The sequence below is a fragment of the Acromyrmex echinatior genome, chromosome 8 (assembly GCF_024713525.1).
Source record: "Acromyrmex echinatior isolate Ae372 chromosome 8, ASM2471352v2, whole genome shotgun sequence".
In the NCBI taxonomy this organism is placed as follows: domain Eukaryota; kingdom Metazoa; phylum Arthropoda; class Insecta; order Hymenoptera; family Formicidae; genus Acromyrmex; species Acromyrmex echinatior.
In genome coordinates, this window is record NC_141859.1 from 9119037 (window position 1) to 9143714 (window position 24678).

Consider the following 24678-nt stretch of genomic DNA (forward strand, 5'->3'; position numbering starts at 1 on the left):
ATGGTCACTAAGAGGCGTTCTCTCTACAAATGCAGCCAGAGAAGAGACATGGCTGGAATGAAGGCGAGAAACACAGACAGAGAAATAGAGACAGAAAAGAGGGGGGGGGGGGAGGAAAGATGAGAGAAATGGATGATACTGGCTGAAGATGAAAGGTGTGGAAATATTTTGCTTATATCGTTGTCCTGAGTGGTGCACATACGCGCGCATATCCTTTTGTCAACATACGCGAGGCTGAGTAACCGCGATCCTCGAAATAAGTCCACGTACGTGCAAAGTTACAAGTGGCTAAGAGATCGGAAATGCAATATGTTTCCTCTTTCTGCTAAAATGTACGCCGCGCCAAGTATCTTCTGCAGATGGTTTACCTTATCGCGTACTGTGATTTCATCGGGATTCGCATGTTTTCGAAGAAAAATATATAAAAATCGATCTACACATAGGTATCGTGCATACAATACTTCAAATATATCCGGAAAGAGATACCTTCCCTCTTAAATGAACTTATTTAAATTCTAGAACGATGTTAAGTGATACATCGATATTAAGGTTACTGTTCTGTCTCAGAAGTACTATTTAAAATTGCAACGTCAAAAGCGAGAAAGCACACAATCAAAATTCTCGCGAATTACATTTGAACAGAAATATTTTTCAATAAAACAACATTTACGATAGAATAGATTGAGGGAAAATATACCAAAAACTCTGAGAAAAATTTATTTCTATATACTATTAATTTGACAATTTGTCATAGCTGCGATCCATAACTTATTTCATCTTTAGTTGTGTATAATTCATTTTAGATATGATTATTTATTAATTAAAGAAACAAAAGGAAAATTATCGATATTTTTACAAATCGGTTTTATCGATTGTATTATTTTATTGAAATATATTTCATATTATAATATATTATAATATTTTGCAAACATTTTTGTTGTGTATTTTCTCGCTTTCGACGTCACAATCTGAGATAGTAACGAGTGAATAGAAGTCTTAACCTTAAGTGATATTGCTATTGACGTATAGGTATATGTAAATTTTACACACAAGGATGTAAGCCACTCTTAGTGGGTGCTTTCCATTTAGTGACACAAAGTGATATAAATGTCGTTCTACCTTTCTTTGCATTTCATGAGTAACAAAGGCAGAACGATACTCGTGTCGATTTGTGTCATTGAATAGAACACAATGTAACACAAGATTTTTGTACATTACATTTTTAATTATAAAATATTTGTAATCTACACTTTTATAAACATAAACAACAATTATTAAAAGGAAAGAAAAAAATAATCACATTATCAAATTCAATTTTGAAATGATACGGAATATGTAATCCAATGTCTGCTTAATAACACTTACGTAACTTGCCAATAAAAAATATAACACAAAAATATTAAAATATATAATATCCACTGATCACCAGGAGTGATACGCTGCTCTAATCTAAACTAATTATATAGCGAAAAAACTAAATTTTTAAAAACTTATCCCTAGTTATTCTAGTTTTTGGCCATGGTAGATTGAACCTCCTAACCACTAAAGGCATAATTTAATGACCTCGCTCTTTTACTTGAACGTAAAATTATGATAGCATCTAGAGTTATAATATAACTTGTATTTCTTCTGAATATCTTAGTTTAAAAACTGAAGTATAAAATTAAACTGTGTTGAAGTATTTTTGTACTAAAGACGCATCACGCAAAACCTGATTGTCAGATAGAGAGGTGCATGAAATAAACGAAGAAATAACATGCGATAACGTATTTTCACGCTTGTCGGCGAATGTGCAAATAGCGTGAAATTGACAGTCGGATGCTCTCCGCGGGGACGGAAATATGCGCTATTTCAAAACTCGAGGATACAACGGCATGTCTAGCGCGACGAGTTTCACAGAGAGGAGAAAGAGTAAAACCGCGCGACTATTCTCGTGGAAATTCGTCATAGCCGCGAAAAGACGGAATTCATAACGACCATCGTCGCTGTTCCTGTCGTCGTCGTCGTCGTTGTCGTCGTCGTCGTCGTCGTTGATATCATCGTCATTGTCTTCCCGCCGGCACAAAACGTCGTTCAACACGAAGGTTTCTTACCTCCTTGCCGGGAGCTGAAGGCGCCGGTGCTTCCTGCGATGATTAGAAGCAGCAGCGGGCTTAATAAGACTCTCAAGGAAAGCGGCATCTTTCCTACACTCCTCTACCGGCGCTTGCGCGACACGGGCTCCTCTTAGCCGACTTCCCTCATCACAGCCTCCCTGTAAGAATAAAAGATAAGAAGTAAGACACGACGGGCTCGGTTTCGTCAACGTAAATGAGTCTCGCAAAGGTCGATTTCCCGTCAGACGAATGACGAGCCATCGAGCTGCGGCAGACGCCACATTTGCCGAGTGATTTCCAGGACATTTCTGACACTCGTTATGTTGTGATAAATATATCTCGGAACTAGAACGACCAGTGTCATTAGCATAGTAGCTAAAGTAAAGTTAGTAGTAAAAAAGGTATCCCATAACTGAACGTGGCATTTGTATCACGCGGCGTGATAATGGTTAATCGATAAAACATCTGAGATATCAGACGTAGACAGATCTACCCCTTTTTCACCAGCAAACGTCTGCATGCAAAGTCACATTTTGAATAGACATCAACCCGAGACTTGCGTTCAGCCGCGAAGCGGAACGATTCGTTCTTTCGCTCGGAAATGGCCAGCGGCCCGTGTTTGGCGTTGAATGGTACAACGAGAGAACACTGAGTTATCTTTCCCACCGTGTTTCCTCCGGTTTACTTATTTTTCGCCCATTCTTACGTTGGCCGCAAACAGCGGGAGAATACGAGAACGAAGTAGAAAGCGGGATGAGACGGGACGAGACGTCGAGAGACAGGGGACGCGGACGGCCCCCGGGGCGCGTTGGGTTTCCATTATGCTAAACCGCAAATGGAGTCCTGCGATCGAGTGTCTCTCCGTGGCCGCCCCCGGAGGCGCACAATGGCGCTGATATAAGGCTCCTAAGGTGTAATGTTACGTAGAAATTAAATTCGCCCGTATTCTCCCGTGATGCACGCTGCCCGCGCCGTCTCCTCTCGCCCGCGGATCTCGCTGACACGTTGTATCCCCGTCACCGCGAATTCGTCACCGCCGTCGTCTCGCAGCGTAGTGACGAAAGTACCAGCCAACGTGACACTCGAGCTTTTTACGTGGCGACGCATTTGCGGCGATGACTTTTGCGGTTCTCCACGAAAAACAGCTCTCGCATATGGCGCGACGGTGAGTCGCGCCGGGGATATGTTGTGATGGATATGTGTGCTCAATTTGTGGAAAAATGAGGACATTCGACATGTGTTTTACACCGAAAGAAAAGTGGTTGGTATTTATGATTATATAATTACATATAGTAAAATAATTATAATTAGGAATCCTCCAATTTTATAGTTATTACTGTTATTCTGTTAGTAATAATAATTATATTTCTATAAAAAAAAATATGTTATACTGAGAAAAAAACAAAACAAAATTTTAATAGATATTTGTTCAAATAGTTCTAAGGAAATATTTACTAGATATAAATATATATTTATTTATACAAAAATCATTAACATTTTTTTATCGAATAAATATTTATTTATTGTAAGTATTTACTTACAGTACTATTCAGAAATATGTATTAAAAGTTAGTGAATTTTTTTCAGTGTAATTGCTATCGAAAATGATTGTAAATTATAGTTGAATTATGATAATTGCAATCATTTTTCTCTCAGTGCATGTACGTAAACGAGAATTCTTCGATAAATTTAAAATTTATTATTGGAAATTTAAGAATAATAGCCCATTAAGATATTTTAATATGAAAGATGAAAATTTAATATCAAAATTAATATCAAAAAATTTAATTAAAAATTAAAATTAAATAAAGATTTAATCTTAATTAAGCATGGTATATATAATATCGTATATAATATTTTTCTGTATGCCTTTCTGGAGATTTTCTACCTAGGCAGTTTTGTTAAGGAAAACGCGACGTATGCACAACCGACGAATATTGGCGTTCGAGGTTTTCCACGACGCAGCTTTTCCTCTCAAGGACTCGATTACAGGCGAACAATTTTATTTGGGTACCACGAGCTTTTTCATGTCAAGTTTTTCTTTTTTGTCATGGCTACCGACGGTTACTGCAACTTGTTATATCGTGCGGTGCTTTCACGACATCGCTTTCACCGCGGAATTTAAAGATCTTTTTAGTTCTCTTCGTAACTTATAAGCGTTTCATCGATTCCGAGTAGACGTTAGATTTGCGGCTTTGATGCAGGACGATATCAAAATATACGCTCCATATTTTGCTTCGCTTTGAAAGATCATGTAGCGTGTAAATATCCAATGCTATAGGAACGTCAAAAGCATAAGTAATCTTCCGGCAATTAAAGCAAATATTTTATGTAGAATGATTGACGATGTATTAATTGTAATGGCAAAAAATATTATTTATTTTGCATCATATCATTCTTGTATAAAAAATATCACTGAATGTATATCTAAAGAAAGAAAGAGAGAGAAAAAGAAAGAGAGAGTAGATAGTCTGAATAATGTCTGAAGTCAGACAGGGATCATTTTCCGAGTAAGTAATTCTGACATCCGAAGCGCGACATAAATTATTTTCTTACTAACTAATGCAGCGAATAATTAAGACGATAATAAAGTCCAATTAAAATTTGAGATAACATCTGCCAGAACTACAAGCGAGAAACTGACGGTAGAACTTGGAAATGGAAAGCTAATTTCATTTCAGAGAGCTGATCTCGCTGTCGTAATATTTTCATGGAAAAAAAAAGATTTTTATGGCTTTCGAAGCACAATGAGTTTAAACCGCAACTCGTGACAAGTCATTAATATTGCATTTTCTGCTTTTCCTCCAACATTATACATTATAAATGAACATGAAAATTACCTCATGCTTTTCATTGTCGTACAACAAGCAAGATGGCATGACCAAGATTAAAAAAAGATCTTGTCTTGCTCCATATTTATCATGCCATATCTATAAATATAAAAAAAGGAAGAAAAAATAAAATGCAACCTGATATAATGCAAATAGAAGTGTATCGCTCACTTGCTTCAAAAGTGACACAACTCAAGAAATTTAGTTGCTCAGAAAAAACTATTTTTCAACTTGACAGAAAATTGACTAATTAAATAACATCGACAAAAAGAATATATCCTGAACGTAATTAATCATTTTTTTGTTCTGTTTATTATTTTAACAATCCTTAAAAATTGATTATTTTTGAATTATGATCTTAACTATTTTTCATAAAGTCAAGTTAGTTTCATTTTTCATGATTAATAGGATAATAATTATTTACTCTTTAAATTTTTTGGAGTAAAATGTCACTCAAAGAATAAAAATTAAGTCAGTCTTGAAAAAAAGTGATTCAATCTTTGAGTGACATTTCAGAGTAACAATTCACTCTAAAAGTTTTAGAGAGTAACTCATTCATAATAATAAAATCACGATTTTCCGATTCGAAATTGTGTTTTAAATGGAACAACATGTAAAAATTTCTATTATTTCCTCGAATGCATACAGCAAATATTAATATCGCGTTCCCAAATATATAAATAAAAAATTTAATTTTTCTCTTATAACGTTAGATATAATGTCAATTGAAAAACATTTAACTATGATAAAAAAAACTTATGGTTAATTCATCCACCGTGAAAGATAGATGGGAAGGTGTTAAAAAAGTGCTATGCAAAATATTTGAATCTATCGAATACCCGATAAAAGCGCACATCAGAAAATCGTCGAAGCTTCATCTATTTCACTAGATATTCTAACAGTTCCGATACATCCGACATTTTAAACGCTCAAACATCTTTTTCCTCTCGTTTTACGTGACAATACAGGTGGATTCTAGGATCTAGTCGGCTTCCAAACAACACCGGAGATTTACAATGTTGGTTCAACGTTTACCTGCAGCGTCGTATGTTTAGAAGACAAAGAATAACAGGTTGAGAAGGAAGAAAAGGGAGGCGAGAAAGACGGAAAGCGAGAGATAAGACCATCCAACAACATTGTTTCTTCCCACGGAACATCCTTGTCGTTTTAAAGCCAGCTTCGCAGCGCAGGGAAGCGCTTCCGCTTTGACGGTTTCCTTATTGATCGCAAATTGTATTCCTCGAACCTAAGGGATTGCAATATTGGCGCGACGCGATTGCGATGATATTGTCGAGGACGATGCGCGAAATTGGAAACGGAGAACCGGAGGAATTCGTGAGGGCGAATAGAGTGTTTAAATAAACTCTTGTAGCAACGCATCCTTCACCGAATAATGAAATAACACTTCACCATGTTATTTTTTTTTTCTTATGATAACTTTTTCTCAGCAGGATAAATCGAAATACATTATTCGAAACATGATATATCTTTTATACAGAGTCATGTAAATGCCAAAGACGTGTAGAATAAAAATATAGATACGCTTTCTATTTTAAAGTCGTGAGATCTACCGTTTTTTTCTCGGAATTTCTCTTCTCGAAAGCTGCCTAATACCGGGTATTATTCGCTCAGGAAAAATCTCAATTTGTCCAGTGCGAACTTTCTATAAGGTCGCGGTATGAAATAGCGCGCTGGCGTCTTAAAAATCGAGGAAAATACTTCACGCGCAATCGATATGCTGCCACGCTCACCGGCTTGCGAGATGCAAATGGACTACTTTCACGTGTCATCGCTTATAAATCTCTCCTCTCCGAGCAGATTCTTGCTCGAATGCGGAATGGAGAGTAAACGATGAGTACGACGTCGAACGCAGTCGAAGGAAAACGAGGAACGGCAAAATGCGCGAAAAAAAGATGAATAAAGAAAAAAGAAAACAACGTACAACAGGAGCTCCATACGGACAAACAATATGGCCTTTATCCAGCGGAAAATTTCCACGGCTCACAGTTATGGACATGTACGGAAGGACCTCTTCTTCTTTTGTCCCGTCTGGCAAAGGTACCGCGCGTCTCGAGATCGGCCATTTGCCAGACGAGATTGAAGATTTGCGCCGTTGGTTCGTCGGTTATTATCGCCCAAGCGTATACCTATAGATGAAGGGGAAAAAGAATCAAGATGTGAGGGGGAAGGATAGAAACTGGCGATGACGACAAAGTTGAGGTAAGAAAAAAAAGATAGTTCAACGAAGATGGAAAGATGAAGAAGAAAGAAAGAGGGAAGGAAGAGAGAATCGCACTGGTTTACCGTAGTAGATGATTCTCTCCCTCGTTGGGAAAAGGTAGAATTGAGAGAGAGAAGGGACGAAATGGAGGGAAAGGACGACAATATTGTGACGCGGGACGCAAACTTGGTCGGAACTTTGATGGACGATCCGACGACGATGAAGCTGGACCGCCGTACTTCCATGAACTGGAAGAAGATACGATCGCAAAGCTTCGCGAGAAGTCCTTTCGAACTGAGTGAGTTGTGTGAACTTATATTTGGAGTATATGCTCAAGAAGGTGACTCTGCTTAGCCTCCAACTCCGTTCGATGATATTTTCCACCGTGCTTCATAAAAATAACATCTTCTTCTTGGAAGATAAGCGTCAGAAATGGAAAATTATAATAAAACAATTTACATTAATTATGAAAAATAAACTATGTACGATTCACGATGTTAAAACATTAAAGGGAAAATGGCAAATATGAACATAGCGCAAACAAATAAAATAAACAACTAATTAAAAATTAAAATATAAATCATTTAAGAGATGAAAGATTTTTATTAAAAGAATGTCATAAAAAAAATACAAAGCTTGGAATAATATTAGTGACTATTATTATATTCCTCCAGGTCTTGCAGTCATATGTTTTGTGACATTCCTTTAACAAAGATCTTTCGTCTCTTAAATAATTTATATTTTTATTTCTAACCAATTAATTGTTTATTATTTTATTTGCCAGCGCTGCAATCATACTTCTATTAAATAATTTATATTTTTAATTAAATAATTGTTTATTATCTCATTCACGCATTAAGCATAAATTTCCGCTATATTCGTATTTGCCACTTTTTAAAATGTTTTTTTCAGTACAAAACGTGTCTATAAAAATAAAAAACTAATGCATTTCATAATAACGCTGTAAATGTCCTTAATTCTAGATATATAATAAGATTCTGTGTTTAGATTTAAATCATGTCAATTGGGGACACAATAAAAAGAAGTCGTCTATATCGCAAGAAGTTACAATGCCGTATGGCTGCGTGGTATTCCAAAAAGATTAAAGCAAGGCGTGTTTCGTGATGCAAATTCTCGCGAGGTTAAACCGATTTAAAACTGTCGTGAGTCGTAATCGTCTCGATCGTGATTTCTCGCCTTCCAATCGTTATAACACGCGCGCATTCTCGTTCCCCGTAATTATCCCTCCCGTCGTATCCCGTCCATCGCATGTATCGCCTGGATCCGCAAATGAACGTACCGTAATTTACCGCACGCGCTCCACCGATCTCCTTTTTCTCTTTTATCACGTCGTTTTGCACTATGAGAATTTCTACGCCATCGACGCTGGCATCACAAGGACGATTTCTACCGCATCTCGTGTGATCTCCACACACCAATCCCTATTTCTCGTCCCTCGTACTCGCCAGCGACGCAAGGTATGCGATTCTCCGCTGCCGTGTGGAGCCAATTACATCGTAAGAAACGTTAACTTAGTTTGTCAAGCAGTTAGCACGAGGGAAGGTAGTCTTACCTCCCTCGATGGTACGTGTACATCCCTGGCGATAACGGTACCGCGGGACGAAGAGATATCAAGTTATAGTTGGAAGCATCCCACCGCTCGTTCTATCCGCTCTATCCACCAATACCAAAAGCATACGCGTATAAAGGGACTGCGCCGCAGAGAGCCGCCAGAAATTCCTGGATCGACTGTGCAAATTGCGAGAGTCCGATACCGACGGTAAACTCTTGCAACCCCTCCTGTAACCGTAGTAGGAAGATCCGATATCGGAGGTCATAAACGACAAATCGATGTACAATCATAATAATATAATCCTGTTTTGGCATTGAGAGAAAAAAATGATTGCAATTACAATAAATTACAATTTATTAAAGTTATCTTCCATGTCAACAATATTTTTTGTAGAACGATAAATATATTTATTATTACTAACATTCTAGCAATAACTAGTAAAAATGGAATTTCTAACCGTAATTATTTTACTATATGTAATTTATAGTTACAAACACTTCTCTTGGTGTATTATGTCACAGCCAAAGTGTTAATTAGTAAACATGTATACACTTACTGTAGTTTGCTGTAATTAAGGTATACATTTACTATACATAAGTGTATACATGGACTAGTAAGTATATATATACATTTACTAAAGTTAACACTTCGATTAAGATATATATATATATACACAGAAATAATGATTTTGCGAAACAATTAACGATCGAAATATCTAAAAATTTAGGTACGTACAGAACTGAAAGCAATTTTGTTGGACCATCAAATTAATTATGTAGAAAGCAATGCTGCAAAAAGTTTCGATATTCTAGCAACCTGTTTGCGCGTCTTACATAATTATTTTGATTTTTAAATCTATATCTAAATTGTTAGATGTTTCAACAAAATTGTTCTTCCTATACATACACGTACATACTAAAACTGTTTGGAGTATAGATGCTATTGCTACAGATACTTTTCGTCTAATCAACATTTAACGAGAAACATGCTGATTTACAACACGCCAAAGGCGAACTGGATTATACATTACTCGTGTAATCGCCACTAAAGCTTCACCTCAAACATTCCCCTGCATTCCTCCAGCTTCGAAACCGTGCTGACTCGGACAGAGAATTAACAGGCGTATATCAGAAGTCGGGTCATGCTCGTCGTCGCGAGAGCACTATAAAGTTCCTTGGATTCTGATGAACGAGGTACGAAACCAATTCCGCGCGGTAACCAATTATGTCGTAAGAAACGGCGTTCCCGGGCAAGTTACGGTAACGTCTCGCAAGGTATATCGAGCTCCCGGAGGTTCGGTTACAAACTCATTCTATTTGTAAGAAGTATTGTCGACCGGGACGACTGTGGAAAGCTTCCTACAGAAATCTATGTCGGAAGTGCAAAAGACGACAGTGCAATGAGTCGGAACGTTTAACAAATATATTTTTTTTGCAGGAATTCAAAATGACAGAGACACAATCGAACTATTCTGCACTTTAAAAAATAGCAGTGTGGATTTAACATCGTGCGATGTCCGAATAATTCTCACCACGTTGATGTTAATATTAACATCAATGTGGATTTATCACCATAAGTTTTAAATCCACACTACACTGGTGTTTATATATTAACCGGAAAATTATATAGACACCGCCTGATATTAAATTCATGCACACCGATATTTTTTCAGAGTGTCATTATTATCATTGTAATTGACATATAAGGCGAGGTGAAACAATTTTATGGTATAATTTTGAACGAAATAAGATTTGAATTCAATTTCAAGATTCAAGTTTAACTTTGATCTCATTGTGCGGAGAGTATTAAAGGACATCAAACAAAAAAAAAACAAAACTTAAAAAATCAAACTTGAAACTCAAATATTAAACTTAAATTTTCTTTCGTTCCAAAATTGTATCATCATGCATTACCTTCTCTTTTCCCAAGACTTAAAACAGAAATATATATTCTCCAATTATCGCGGATACGCGATAAATGCTGGAAACGCGCGAAAATCTGTACTTCTCGTACACGACTCCGCGAAAGAAGAATACGGCTGACGATGGCGAGGGTGGTTTCGACACGGGGAGCTAAACCGAAGTCTTCGAGGTGATGTTGGCGGCGGCAGTGTGGTGAGGCGAATCGAACGAAGTCGTGCTAAGCAACTTAGATTAGTTGAATCGACTGGTCTCGGCTGGCGAACCGCCAGGCCAAATTGTCAAGAGAATTGCTCTCCAGGTCTTGTCGTTGCGTTCAGGAGGGTGTGCGCGCGCCATTTCCTCTTCTACTTTTCACCGATGTGTTCTTTCATGCGCGGTGAAACAAAAGCGGGCCCGTTGACGTAGACGGAAATCTAATTCGCGGAAATGGACGTCATTGATTGTATTCTTGCGGCTTGGATTCGCTCGCACGCCATGCACAAGAACGCAACGGCACCGCGCCGCGCGCACAAGAAACGGAGATCCCGGTGGCTTAAGAAATTCTTTGCGATTTTGCGGGCACAACATGCTGCCTTGTACGTGCCCGCTGTCGCGCGCTGTCGTCGAATTGGACCACGATATATTCCTTGAGCAAGAAATCATTTCGTTTTATCGACAGATGCGTCAATATTGAGGCTGAAACGCGCGAGAAAATCAACTGCAACGTTGATGTATTTAACGATACATCCTCGAGGTATATAAAATTCACGGAAAATTGGATTTCGTAACGCTTTCTTGCAGCGCACAATTATCGTATACTGATGTAAAATGGTCGACAATTTGGCACCATTAAAGCATAATATTACGGTATTCTATAATAATATGTAACCAACGTAATGTAATTATTGCACGAAATATTGCAGGATATAATAGCATTGTGTTTACGATATCAGTTTCTAGCGTTTATAATGAGAAAGTGATTATTGGATTCAACACGGAATCGGAACAATGAACGCATTATTGTTAAATCCGCTGCAATACGTATCGTTGCAAGACTACCGTGATTCCATTATGAGAGAACCACATCAGCGTTAACGTAATCTTATATGGTAAACATCGTAAATATTTATAAATAAATTCCATTCGCTGTTTTAAATTAAAAAAAAAAAATAAATATTTCTAAATTAATATTTGTTTAGACTCTTCTTGTAATAACAATCTTCTTTTCAGAATCTAAATTCATTCCAAATATTTAAAATTAAACCAGGGTAACAAAAAAAGTTTGATTACAAAGTTATGTTTATCATATCATTAGTATAATATATATTTACAAAGAAAAAACAAACCCTAGATCAATTATATCCTGTTAAATAATAATTAATATTTGAAATAGTCACTTTTAAATTTGATGCGCTTCGGGAATGATGGCTGTATTTTTCCACGAATAAATTTTCTCAGGTAGTCAATAGAATGTTCTTCAATTCACTAACTGATGAAAATCTTTTGGTGGTCTTCTTGAGATGTAACTGACTCCAAAGTTTGTTTCTTTATGTCGTTTAAATGTTATCCAGGTAGCAAGCTGACGTTATTTGAACGTCAAAATAACAAATAATGTCAGCTTGCTGCTGGATAATGATTTGATAAACACAAAACTTTATGGCCAAACTTTTTTGTTACCCTATATATATTACCTATATATATATTAAACTTACATTCTTTATCTTACTTAAAATAAAAACGGTAAAATCTTGTCTGACTAGATCGTCCAATATAAAATCGAAATTAAACGATCTTTCCGTTCAGTATCAATTTGAAGTATTGAAAACACGACAACCTAAGAATCAACAACTCGACTCGTTGACATTTCGGTCGTCGAGGCGGATATCGTCGGTAGTAAAAATGATGGTTGGCTGCTTTAGGAGCAAACCGGCCGATTCGCTCAGGTGCGCGCGAGTGCTCAGCTAACCGCTCGTCAAAGGCGCTTTTATCTAGATCCTTTATTTCCGTCCCGATCGAAGTTGTACGGGTACGGCACGCCAATTCGTTTTATTGGATTCCGCGTAAGGGCGGCGCCGTTTTTCCGAGTTACCGGGCGGTGAAGAAACCCCGGGCGCGTCCTCATCCATCATCCGTCTGCGCGGTGCGCCGAGTCATTTAACAAACGTCTCTTCGGGATCGCATATTGCACCGTCCGTTTGCTCGTCTGGACGCCGTTGGCGTTTCCGTGTTCGCTAGGTTTGACCGCGACGTCGTGTCAATCAACTCGTCTAATCGCACAGAGCGCACGCACAATTACGAAATACAGGATAAGTCGTAATTGTGTGCGCAAATCCGAGAAAGAGAGGAATGATTCATCGTGTAAAATCAAAACCATTTGAAACACAAAGTTCTCGAGATCTTTTTTAAGAGAAGTATACATTTCGAAGATAAGCGGCTTATAATATAATTTTTTTTCTTAGACTTGAATTATGAATTATATTAAAGAAATATTGCAGGAGAAAAACAATTTTGTCAAGTATCTAAAAATTTAGATGGATACAGATCTGAAAATAATTGTAAAATGTATTTAGCTAAATTTTTATATATGAACTTCAGCGAAATCTTTTTTTACGCGCAGGGATTCTATATTTGTTAATACTTAACACAATTCTTGTAATTCTTCCGAATAGAATATATGTATATATATATTTAGATACGTCTCTGTCTATCTTTTCTTTTTTAGCATAATATGAAAATTTTATTGCCGCAAGTGAAATATCCTTATGACTCTCATTTTGGATAATTAAAATCTCATTACTATTATATGCTTGCCAAATATCAAGTTCAGAATATCACCATCATTCCTTAACTATGTTATGTATGCAGATGTTACGCTTATACAATTTTAACTTCGCGTTTTATAGATGGGGCAGAATATTCTCTCCCCGTGCAATTTCCCAAACTTGGTAAAACTTTATAAAACTAATGGAATAGCTGCCCTCATATCGCCATATACCGACGTCATAACTCGTTCAACTATAAGATAAACGAACTAGCGAGTTCGACTGCCAGTCAAGCGCCTTTCGTGCTCCTGCACGTTCGCAGTAATAATAAAAACGGCGGTCGAATTTGTCAGGGAGCGAGAGAGTGGCTCATATTGATCAAATGCTGTGCTAGTTTCCGCGTACGATCGATAGCGAAAGCTACTCACTGGCTTCCAGTACAGAGGCAAGGTCCTTCATATTTCTGCGTGTTTAACAAATCACGAATCGCTTTTGTCCTTATCATGCTGCATCGTAATCGTCATCATTCTCGTCCTCGTCACTGTTGTCATCTGGCTTTGCTCTGCAATGTTAATATTGTCTCTGAAAACCTATTATAAATCGATAGACTCGGAAATGCAGCCAGTTGGTTTCTATCATGACATTGTCTTTCATCCTTGATTGAAAAGTGGAAGTTTCGTCAGGGATCAATTAAATTCGCGAAAGTTGTCCATGTGCGAGGAACCCGAAGGCGATTGTTATCATTTTAAATGCCAGTTACATTTAATGGGTTTGCATTAATCGCAAGTCGCAAGTCGCAAGCTTCTTACAACTAAGGTTACTATCCTTAATCCTTAATCCTTTAAGAATATACATGTACTTTTTGAGATCATAAAACTTCTAATCATTAATTAAAATTTTATATTTATAAAATTATATTAATAAAAATTGGACAAAAAGCATTGTAGAAAATTTATTAGCATATTTATATTTAGCATATTGTAGAACATTAATTTACTGTTAATTTTACTGTTATTTATTTTATTAAATACTTACATTTAACGTATGAAAAAATTATAGTTTCTCCTTTCGCCTTCGAATTATAATTTTTTCTTAAAAAATATTTAAGAAAAGTATATATTAATCAAAAATATATATGCATTATTTCTTGCGATTAAAATATGGTAATCGTAGTTGCGACAATCAATCTGAAGTGTCAATTTTTCAACAAGCTTGTGATAGACTTGCGACTAATGTAGAATCAGATTAACATGAACAATCGCAAGATTTTACACGACCAGAACATTCACCCTCACTTATTTGGAAGAACGGTCCTTTTCCCTATGAAATTAGAATGTTGGTATGGGAGCGCCAAGATTAATTGCAGCAACGTCTTAACGGTCGTTACCGTCCTATCGAGAAGGCAAAAAAAAGGTCGATCTCTCGACTGACTTATCACGAACCGCATCTAATGTTATTAATGACCCAGCGATCGATCGACGTCGTCGATAATTAAGAAGGTTTAATCTGGACATTTTCGAGGAAGTAGCGTTCGCTGTATTCCGGATATTGAAGACCGACCGGAAAAGACGATTTTATCGATAGCTACATTTTTCCCTCATAAGAAGCCTCAGAAGTGAGGTTTGAGTTTTTTTTTTGTGCTGACATCAGAGAATGGTTCGTTAAATAAAATGATCCATTATCACGTCAATTTTTTAATTAATAAATATCAAAAATATTGAAGGTATTATTGCAGAAAACTAGCGAGAGAAGTGTCATTAATTATTACCAAGAGATATTTTATAACAAAATTTTATTGAAAAAGCCATTTGCGGAATATATGATATATCGTGCATGTGGACGTTTAAATAAGCAAAAAGTTCAGCATGATCGTCGCGCGGTTGCAGATGTCACTGTCTATTATTTATGTGTGCACATGTGCGATAAAGAATTCATGGCGACGATGGTCCCTTCGTACTTTCCTGCCGTATTCCCGTCCTTCCCTTGACATCGTGGTCCTCTCAACAGCATATTATTCGCCGACGCGTTTCCAATGTGTTCCGCGTATCCCGGATGTTCTAAACTTCTTACCAATTCCCGCGGCGCATCTGAACGGATGGCGATCCGGCCGATGCGATAACCGAAGATCGATCGTCCGACAGTCAAATACGACTTTACTCGAGTTCGTTTGCGAGTCCCATTAATTCTCACCACCTTCCTAGCGACGTATCGGCGATTCCGACCGACAATTATCTTACAGTCTGACTTCCGTCATTAACGATCTCCGATTTCTTGCACGGACGTATGGCCATCAACAACTACGACTCTGGTAATACGGACACTGTCTCGGAAACTGATACCAGTTGTCCAAGACGAATGGACATTGGCGTGGAAGGTAGCTTTATCGGCCGACTCGAAATCCTTATCTGTCCGGAAGGTTAATCTCAGTGAATCCCTTTCGCGAGGTGTTATCTCCTTTAGGTTCAGATCTTACCTAGCATTTACAACGGCCGGCGCGACGTTATGCCCGTTATAACGACGACAATAACGGCGATGGCGACGACAACAACGACGACAACGGCGACGATGACGTCGGCACGACCATTGATTTCGTCGCCACAGGCGTCGTCGGGAACTTTTCGATTTCTCAATAAATCTTGATGCTGCTCGTTTTCATCCATTTTTCCACTTTCCGCTTTTCCCGAAACATCAAGTCTTTCATTGAGAGAGAAGTTTTTGATATTTATGGTTATAATTGCATGATGATAAAATTCAGAATTAGTTTCATTTTTATAGTTATTATTGTTATAATTTAGTAGTAGCAGTAGTAATAATAATAATAATAATAATAATAATAATAATAATAATAATAATAATATTTAGAGTTTTATGTACTAAAACAAATATTTTTGGAGGCAACATATATTCATTTTAGTAATGAGAAAGCTTCATCAATCTGAGCTGAATCTTAGTGCTTAAATAATATTTCTGTGAATTTATATATATAATATATTATACATATCCATATATCTCCAGTTCTGCAAACACCGCGCCAAAATAATTTTCGGTCTTGAAACGCAATCCTAAACTGAAACTAGGATATTACTATCTTACAACTAAATTGAAAAGCAATTTAATAATATTGATGCTAATAAATATCTTAACTGTAAATATAATTATTATTACTAACATATATTACAATAATAATAACTATAAAAATGGAACTCCTAATATTTAAAGTTACAAAACTTTTCTTTAGTATTCCATGTCTAGATCTATTCCTCAATCTCTTTATCTTGTCTTCTTTTTTCTTTTCGCCTTTTTTTATTAATATTTTTTTCTTTTTTTTATTACGTTCAGTAGCTTTCTATATTTCTCTATTATTAATTATTTTTTCAAAAAATTCAGAGAGAGAGAGAGAGAGAGAGAGAGAGATAACAATGTAGATAATCTTACTCTAATTGTAAGAATGCTAATTACACATCTAATTGCGTTCCGATGGTTTAGTTGATCGTAAACTAATCTCTTATAGGATACAACAATTGGCACGATCGATATCAGCACGGATATCGTTTTAGGAAACTCTAGCTCTTTGTCTTACAGCTTCCTCCTGCTTTCCACGTGAACACGTGGCAAAATTACTTTCCTTTGGTGGCAATAACCATAAAAAATTTCGCAAAATGTTCGCGAAACTCGATTTTTAGAAATCGTCGCGATGGAATTGTGAACTCAGATTTCGCTATAACCGTTACAAACCGATAGAATATGAAACTGGGAATAAAGCCGATACGTAACGAGATCCATAAATCGTCCTTTGAGCCAACTATATTCAAGCGGCGCCGTAATAGAAGCAACGGAAGTTAGATAACACATAGTTGGCTATTTTAAAGCACTACTCCTAAATATATCAGACAATTCAATGTTTTTTCCGAAGAAATCTATGGTTCCAAATCCCGCGCGGACAATTCGCGAGTATATACCGATCTGCCGGTGACGGAATTAAAGTTCCCGATGCTGCCGTGAGACTACGGGAAAAAACCGTCGCACAAATATCCCCCACGAGCCCGTTGTAAATTGGGACATCGCACTCTTTCGCCGCTCCAATCTACAAAGCCCCGATTTGTTGGCGTAGGCGTAAGCTGATTTCGACGTCTGGCTCGTCGAGCACGGGATTCAGCTACTATCGTCCTTGGCGTTCTTGCTCGTACCTCGGTTTGCGGATTGGAATACGCTCCGGGCTGATACGACGTCCGATTCGAATTACGATCCGCGACTGTTCGAATGTTACCGGGCAAACGGACCCCCGGCTCGCCCTCGTAAAATCATATCTCACGATCGATCCGCAACATGCATCCGCCGCACCACATATTCGGTGGATCGGTAGCAACGGGGGCAATGCTCGCGGAGAAAAAAGCTTCCGGATCAATAGCAAGAGCTATTAATATCAGAGAAACAACGTCCAGGACATTTATCGCCATACTTATTTATAGATCTAATAAAAGCTTTTACGCTCTACATATTGATTTTTTGTATTATATTGAAAAAAATAGAGCTGGAACCGTTCCATAGTAAAAATGGAACTTTGAAAATTTTCATTGTCGCAGATCGGTTATATTTAATACATTGCGATACATTTGCAATATATTTAATATCATGCATTTTTAAAGAAACGGTCGCATCAACAAAACATCAAACTTTTATATATTAAAAAAAGCTGCATCCGTTCTGTTAAAATAGATCGTTTCAGCTTATACTTGTGGAAGTCAAGACAAAATCAAATGTTCTAATTGACTTTTTAATTTAATGGACAGACGTGTAAAATTAGAAAATAATAATGAATAGCTAGCTGGAACCATCGCGTTGAATAATAAAAATAAAACTTTGAAATTTTCCGTTGTCACAAACTAGTTTTATTTAATACATTGCAATATATTTAATATCGTGCATTTTTAAAGGAAACGGTCGCATCAACCAAACTTTTACATAGGGTAACTCCGACAAATACGCCGCGCTGGGATTTACGCCGCAGAAGTCAGAAAAAATAGTAGGAATGGGGGTAATTTTCTCGCAAATACTCAGTTTCATGCCCTTATATTATATTATAGTATATTATATTGTGTTAGAATTTCAGTTTCTTACTGTTAATATTAATGAAATTATTGTGAGTTGAATGGATTTGTCACTGCGTTAAATAGCGCCATCATAAATTATAATCTACATAAAATGATTACTGTAGAACGTGCAAAAGACTTAGCGATTATTTCCTGATACATGAATGTAGAGGAATAGTAAAGTACGTTGTATAACAAAATACAAGTACTTTGCTCTTGTATTCTTTGTTTAGTTTGTTGTCTTGTATATCTCATCTGTTTGGGATATATGGCATTTTTAACAAGCGGGATTTATGTCCAAAGCATACAAAATGCGTAGATTGAATTCAGTGTATTAAATACAATAAACAATTACATGAAATATATATCTCATGTCATAACACTTGTAATACATCTGAAGAGATTGTAATTATTATTTATTACTTCATATACATATTTATCATTCTTATTCCTTAATAAAACTTTATAAGCACATTTTATTAGTTATTGTATCATTACATCTTATTTATATATATTATTTGTAAATTTTTCATGAACCGTACATATCCTGCCTTCCCCTATGAGTGGCCATACATCCCATCCCTATGGAATATACGGCAAAAATGCAAGGGTTTAAAAAAGTTCATTTTTTATATACGCGAAATATAAATATTTCAGATTTCTGATATTTTTTTATAATAATAGACAGTACAAAGTTTTGGTTGATATATTTCGTTTATTTTAAACATAGTAAATAATACTTAATAAATTAAATTTTTGATAGGTGCGGCGTATATACCGGAGTTAGCCTATATTAAAAAAGTTGTATCCGTTCTGTTAAAGCAGATTGTTTTAGCTGGTATCAAACTGCAAGCCAGGATTGAATCAAATTGCCTAATTAACTTCTTAATTTGATCGGTAGATGTCTAAAATTAGAAAATAATAATGTTACGAGGTCGCTAAAAACGTACAGCTACCCGAAAGCGATTAGTAGCAAGATAAGAGCACAACCGACTGAACCGACACGCGCTCGGCCGCTATCGGATTTACAGCTTAATGTATGGCGAAGGATAAAAACTTCAGGGAGAGAACGCGGATAGTACTACGCAAGACGCGCGAATGTGCATCAAACTGCGAGAATTATGTAACTACCTATGTAGAAATAGCGCAAAACATTCCAGGAACTTCCGAAGTTTCCAACAACATTCGTGTTACTAGCCCGGCACTTCGTGTCAGTAAATGTAACGAGTTCCGCAGTTTCTCCCTATCCAATTTTCCGTCTCTTTCCGTCCGCCGGCATCTTCCTATCGCCATCGACTCGGAAAGGTAGTCAAGAGAAATAACGCACTGACTTAATCATACGTCAAAATGAAAGTACGAAACATTAATCAGATCACGAGACAAATTTATATATATAAATAAAAGAAAGTTTTGCTCTTTCATGCACACATAGAAAGAACAATTTTACAAAAGTATGTAACAAGTTAGATAGATGCAGATCTGAAAATAATTTTTTTTTAATCAAAATAATTGAGTAAAAAACTCAAGCGCGATAGATAAAGCTGCAAAAAAACTTTTAACATTCTAACAATCATCTTAAGCATTCTCTATAATTATTTTAATAACCCGACAAAATTACTTCTAGATATGTGTCTTGCTAAATTTTTAGATACTTCAGTAAAATCTTTCTTTCCGACGTACATTATTCTCAACTGCGGTGAATAAAATATGCGATTTTTTTGGAAGATAAAAACGATTTATTCAATGCAGATTCAGAAAAAACTGATCTAACATGTCGTTCTCTAATTTTAATATGCAGTAATAGTTGAACTGGAAACGTATATCAAGCGATTTTAATTGTCGAGATATAAGCATTTATCTTTTTATAAATATTAAAAATCCTTTTGAAAGTCTTCCGCATTCGCCGGAAGTCGGTCAGTATCACTCGGCGGTGTAATAAATTTTATACTTTGCCTCTCCGCACTCAATTTTCCGTCTCTTTCGATCTTTTCTTGCGGGACTTTTCGCCGTCGCCTCGAGGCTCGAAAGAGAATCAGGGCGCTGACTTAATTAGGCGTCGAAGTGGAATTAGAAGTCAACAATGGAGTATACCACCTCTTACCGCCGCTTCCTATCATCCTCGGTCTCCACTGTGTCTCTTTCGCTTTTCCAGCTTTTACCGAGACGAACTCCCTTCGCTTTCTCACCAATTTCGTCTCACCGCATGAATCGGACACACAATACACACAACACACACACACACACACAACACACACACACACACACACACACACATTTGATCTCTTTCTCTCTCTCTCTCTCTCTCTTTCGTTATCCGTGAATTCATCCCGTCCTGCAAACCAACCAGACTATGCTCCGTAGATCCTTTTCGCTTCGTCTTTAGTCCTGCGTTCTTGCACGCGGTCGAAATTGCGGTTACCAACCGCGCTCGAGGTATCCAGGAAATCACGAAGAGAGCTTTGCCTTTCGCCCGCTCTCAAGACAAGGGAAAAGGATCGATGGGAAAACGTGTAAGCCGATTTTCAGCTGGCGCTCGATAGCGACCACTTCGTATTACACCGAAACAAAGCGAACGTGGACAGATACTGAGATCTTGTTGCATCTTTTACTCCCAATGATTTATTTATCGATCGCATATAAAATAAATTGTATATTAAATAAGTTGCAATGAATTACAATTTAGCTACAATTTAGCAGAATATAATTTTAAAATTGTAAGCAATATGTACAATGTAGTAAATAAATGCATACTTCGCGATTTTTGAGATGGTTATATTCGGTAGTAAAAATCTCTCTTTTTCTCGATGAAATACCAGAGAAATACCGTGAGATGGTTGAAAAAGAAGGGAGGTCTCTCTTGAATCGAAAATTATTAAAATGCCAAACTTCACGATTTGATAGAGGAATCGAAGACGATGGATGACGCGATCGAGCTTCCGATCAAGTTTGCTCGAGTCCATTGACTGCTGCGCGATGCTGTTTTATAAAACGAAACCCCGAGACTTTGACCTAAGCCTTTTGCACACGAAGACATCCTGTGCAGTCACTGGGACTGGAGATAGAGAGACGATGGCGGAGGTCGGGAGCGAGTTGTATCGAAGTAAGCCGATTTTATGGGGTTTTCTCGCGGGGAATACCCACTTCGTTCTCTGAACCGCACCAAACGACCTGCTGACGCCGTGGAAAAGTGACTACTCGCCGTCCAATGGTAGTCGAGGACGTGCGAACTTATACCTCGTGCATCTCAAAATTTTCTCTCTTCCGCTAGCCTCATACATACGAAGGATCCTATATTTATGTAAGACTATCATTTTTATCGACTTCGCGCAATCGGTAATTTAGTTAAATGAGAGAGACATTCTGAGAGACATTAAGAGAGACATTCTGAAATTGTGACAATGAATTTCAGAAATAAGAATAAATAGAAAGAACGATTTTGCTAAAGATTTAAAAATTTAGTTAGAAATCTGAAATAAGAATACTTTATTTATGGCAATGAAATTTTTATATTACGCTAAAAAAAGATACAGAATTGCCACATCGAAAGAACGGATTTTCTGAAGTATTTAAAAATTTAGCTAGATACAAATCTGAAAATAATTTTGTTGGACCACTAAAATAATGATATGGACGCTTAAACACGATAAATAATGCTGCAAAAAGTTGATATTCTAGCAACCAGCTTGAAAGTTACATAATTATTTCAATGGTCTAATCAAATTACTTTCAGATTTGTATTTAGCTAAGTTTTTAAATACTTCAGAAAAACCGTTCTTTCGAAGTGGGAATTCTGTATTTGTTAATCTTAGCACAATTTTTGCAATTTTTCTGACTAAAATATATTTAAATACCTGCCTTTTTTTAGCGTAATACAATATAAAAATTTCATTGCCATAAATGAAGTATTCTTATAACTGCTGTTTTGGATAATTATTTTTATGATCTAACAAAATTATTTTCAAATTTGTATCTAGCTAATTTATTAGACACTTCAGCACAAACGTGTTTTCCATATATAATTTCAGTTCCTGCCTATTTATATCGCTGCAGATATATTTAATCCAAATGCATCTTTTGTTCAAAATCTATTATATTGTTGAACTTTTAAGATCGAAAAATATTAATATGGTAAAATATATTAAAATGTATTAAAGATGTATTTCATACAATATTATTTCTCGGGCGACGAAATATTGGTTACTAGAGAGAAAATTTATCTGGCTCGGTAGTCACTGCTTCTACATGAACTAGTTTTAAGTTTCTATAAGGTGAGTAATGCTTGTAAAGGGAGAAGTTTCGAACTGTTTTACTTAAAAGAGATTTTATGAAGTTATATGTATATGATACAGTTAAGTTCGTTAGTTGATAGAACAGTCTGTTTTCTTTTAATTCGTACAATTAAAATACTCTCTTCCTGCGCACGTTTTGGTTGCTTAAAAGTAATCATAAATTATGAAATTTTTTCATTATTACGTTCTATCTTTGCTCTTAAAGAACGTTACGAGTATTAATATCAAAGTGTTAAAATTACGAGCGTGAGACTATCAATCGCTTCCCTTATTGAACATTACAAATAATTTATATCATTATATATACTTTTTATATCATTCCTTACTTCAAAAGTGACACAACTAAAAAAATATGATTTTTGAGTTATTATCATGAATAAATTAATATAAACATTATTCTATTAATACCAAAAGTGAACTCAATTTCATAAGAAATTGTTAAAATCGTTACGACTAAGAGAGGATGGTTTAAAAAAAGTCATCAAAATCGGTAAGGTTTAAAAAAAATAGTTTTTTAAAGATTATAAGATGAAAATTGAAATTTTATATGTTAAGAATATGTTTTTTTTCAATATGATTAATCAATAATTTTCAAATTGGAAAAATTATTTTTCAACTTGAAAATTATGTAATAAATTTTTTCCCTTAAATTGTGTCATTTTTCAAGTGTACTACTACAGCGAGATTATACATATGTATATATATATATATATATGATGTATATACGATTTCGCTGAGTTCGCTTTTAAAAATAAGTCGTCACTAAAACCATCAAATAGCTTTCAATTCAAAGGCATGCTGATCGCGTAGCACTCTAGGAATTTTATTCATCAAATCGCTCGACTGAATGGATTCATTACAAAAAATCGGATTTCGAATCGAATTCATTGGGTGCGGTGGGGTCATGCAGATATCGCGAGAGCCTATATATCGAGAACGTAAAGATTCACTGAATTTCATGGTTTGAGTAATTTCACGCGATCGCGATCTCAATTAAAGCAATATTCCAGCTCGAAAAATCGCGTTTTCGTCCAATCGATGCGACGACGAAAATACGGCGATCCAAATTATTGAACGGAGTGTCATCAAAATTCTATGCCTCACTCTCGTATATATGTTATTACAGAAATTTCATTCAGTGTCAGATTTCTACAGCACGTCTGGAACTCACAAAAATATCTCTCGAGATTCGATAATAACAATATTATATTAAATTAATTATAGAGTTAATTAAGATAATTAATTGAGCATACTTTAAACGCGAGAATATTTCACGACGAAAGGATTCCTCTCCGAGGTGCTGTAGAAAAAAAAAAAGGAAAACGTCTAATCGCGCATGAACGTAGCGGCGTCAAATCGAGCGATCCAAGTTGGCGAGCAAATTGTCGTCGAAACTCGTGTTAGTCGAGCGTGGTAATCCGACCTATAACTTCGTTCGGTTGCAAGAAGGTAAACTTCGTGGCCGGGACACAAACACACGTATACGTACGACCGCAAGCTCGCAACAAGGGTGGATTACATGGACGGTACCGGTACTCAGTATACAGCCGGTGACGAAAAATCGAACTCGCGGCTGCACTGCAGTTGCTGTTGGTACGGGTCGACGCACACGCCCGCGCACGCATTCCAAGAAGGGGGCAAAATCTGATCAATGCGAATCTCGACACTGGGGTGCAACTGCGCGGGAGGATGCAACTGTAAACAATGGCTGTATAGCGGAGGCTGGCGTGAGCGTTGCCCGTCTCGCTTGCGTTCTCGGAAGAGAAAAAGCAGCCTCGGTATACACATTTCGAAATCTAAAACGGAGAAATCGACTCTGCAATTCCGAACGCTGTAGATACAGCTGGGATTGAGGGTTTTACAAAAGGTCGAATAACATTTCATTGATAAGGGATATCGGAGAGCTTCAAGAAAG

General features: G+C 36.6%; 1 protein-coding gene and 1 long non-coding RNA gene across 4 annotated transcripts in view; one reads left to right on the top strand and one right to left on the bottom strand.

The window, feature by feature from the left end:
- The window catches only part of LOC105147402 (uncharacterized), a 191062-nt gene that overhangs the window by 99451 nt on the left and 66933 nt on the right, over positions 1–24678 (bottom strand). For 2 of the 3 annotated variants that reach the window (XM_087409055.1, XM_087409056.1), the window contains exon 2: positions 2094–2254. In XM_087409055.1, the coding sequence (XP_087265181.1) occupies positions 2094–2181 (88 nt within the window). In that variant the 5' untranslated portion in view covers positions 2182–2254. Of the gene's footprint in view, positions 1–2093; positions 2255–13812; positions 22220–24678 lie in introns of those variants that run through there. The other variant, XM_087409057.1, reaches the window with a different exon arrangement.
- The window catches only part of LOC147908733 (uncharacterized), a 127409-nt gene that overhangs the window by 46430 nt on the left and 56301 nt on the right, over positions 1–24678 (top strand). The window lies entirely within an intron of this gene.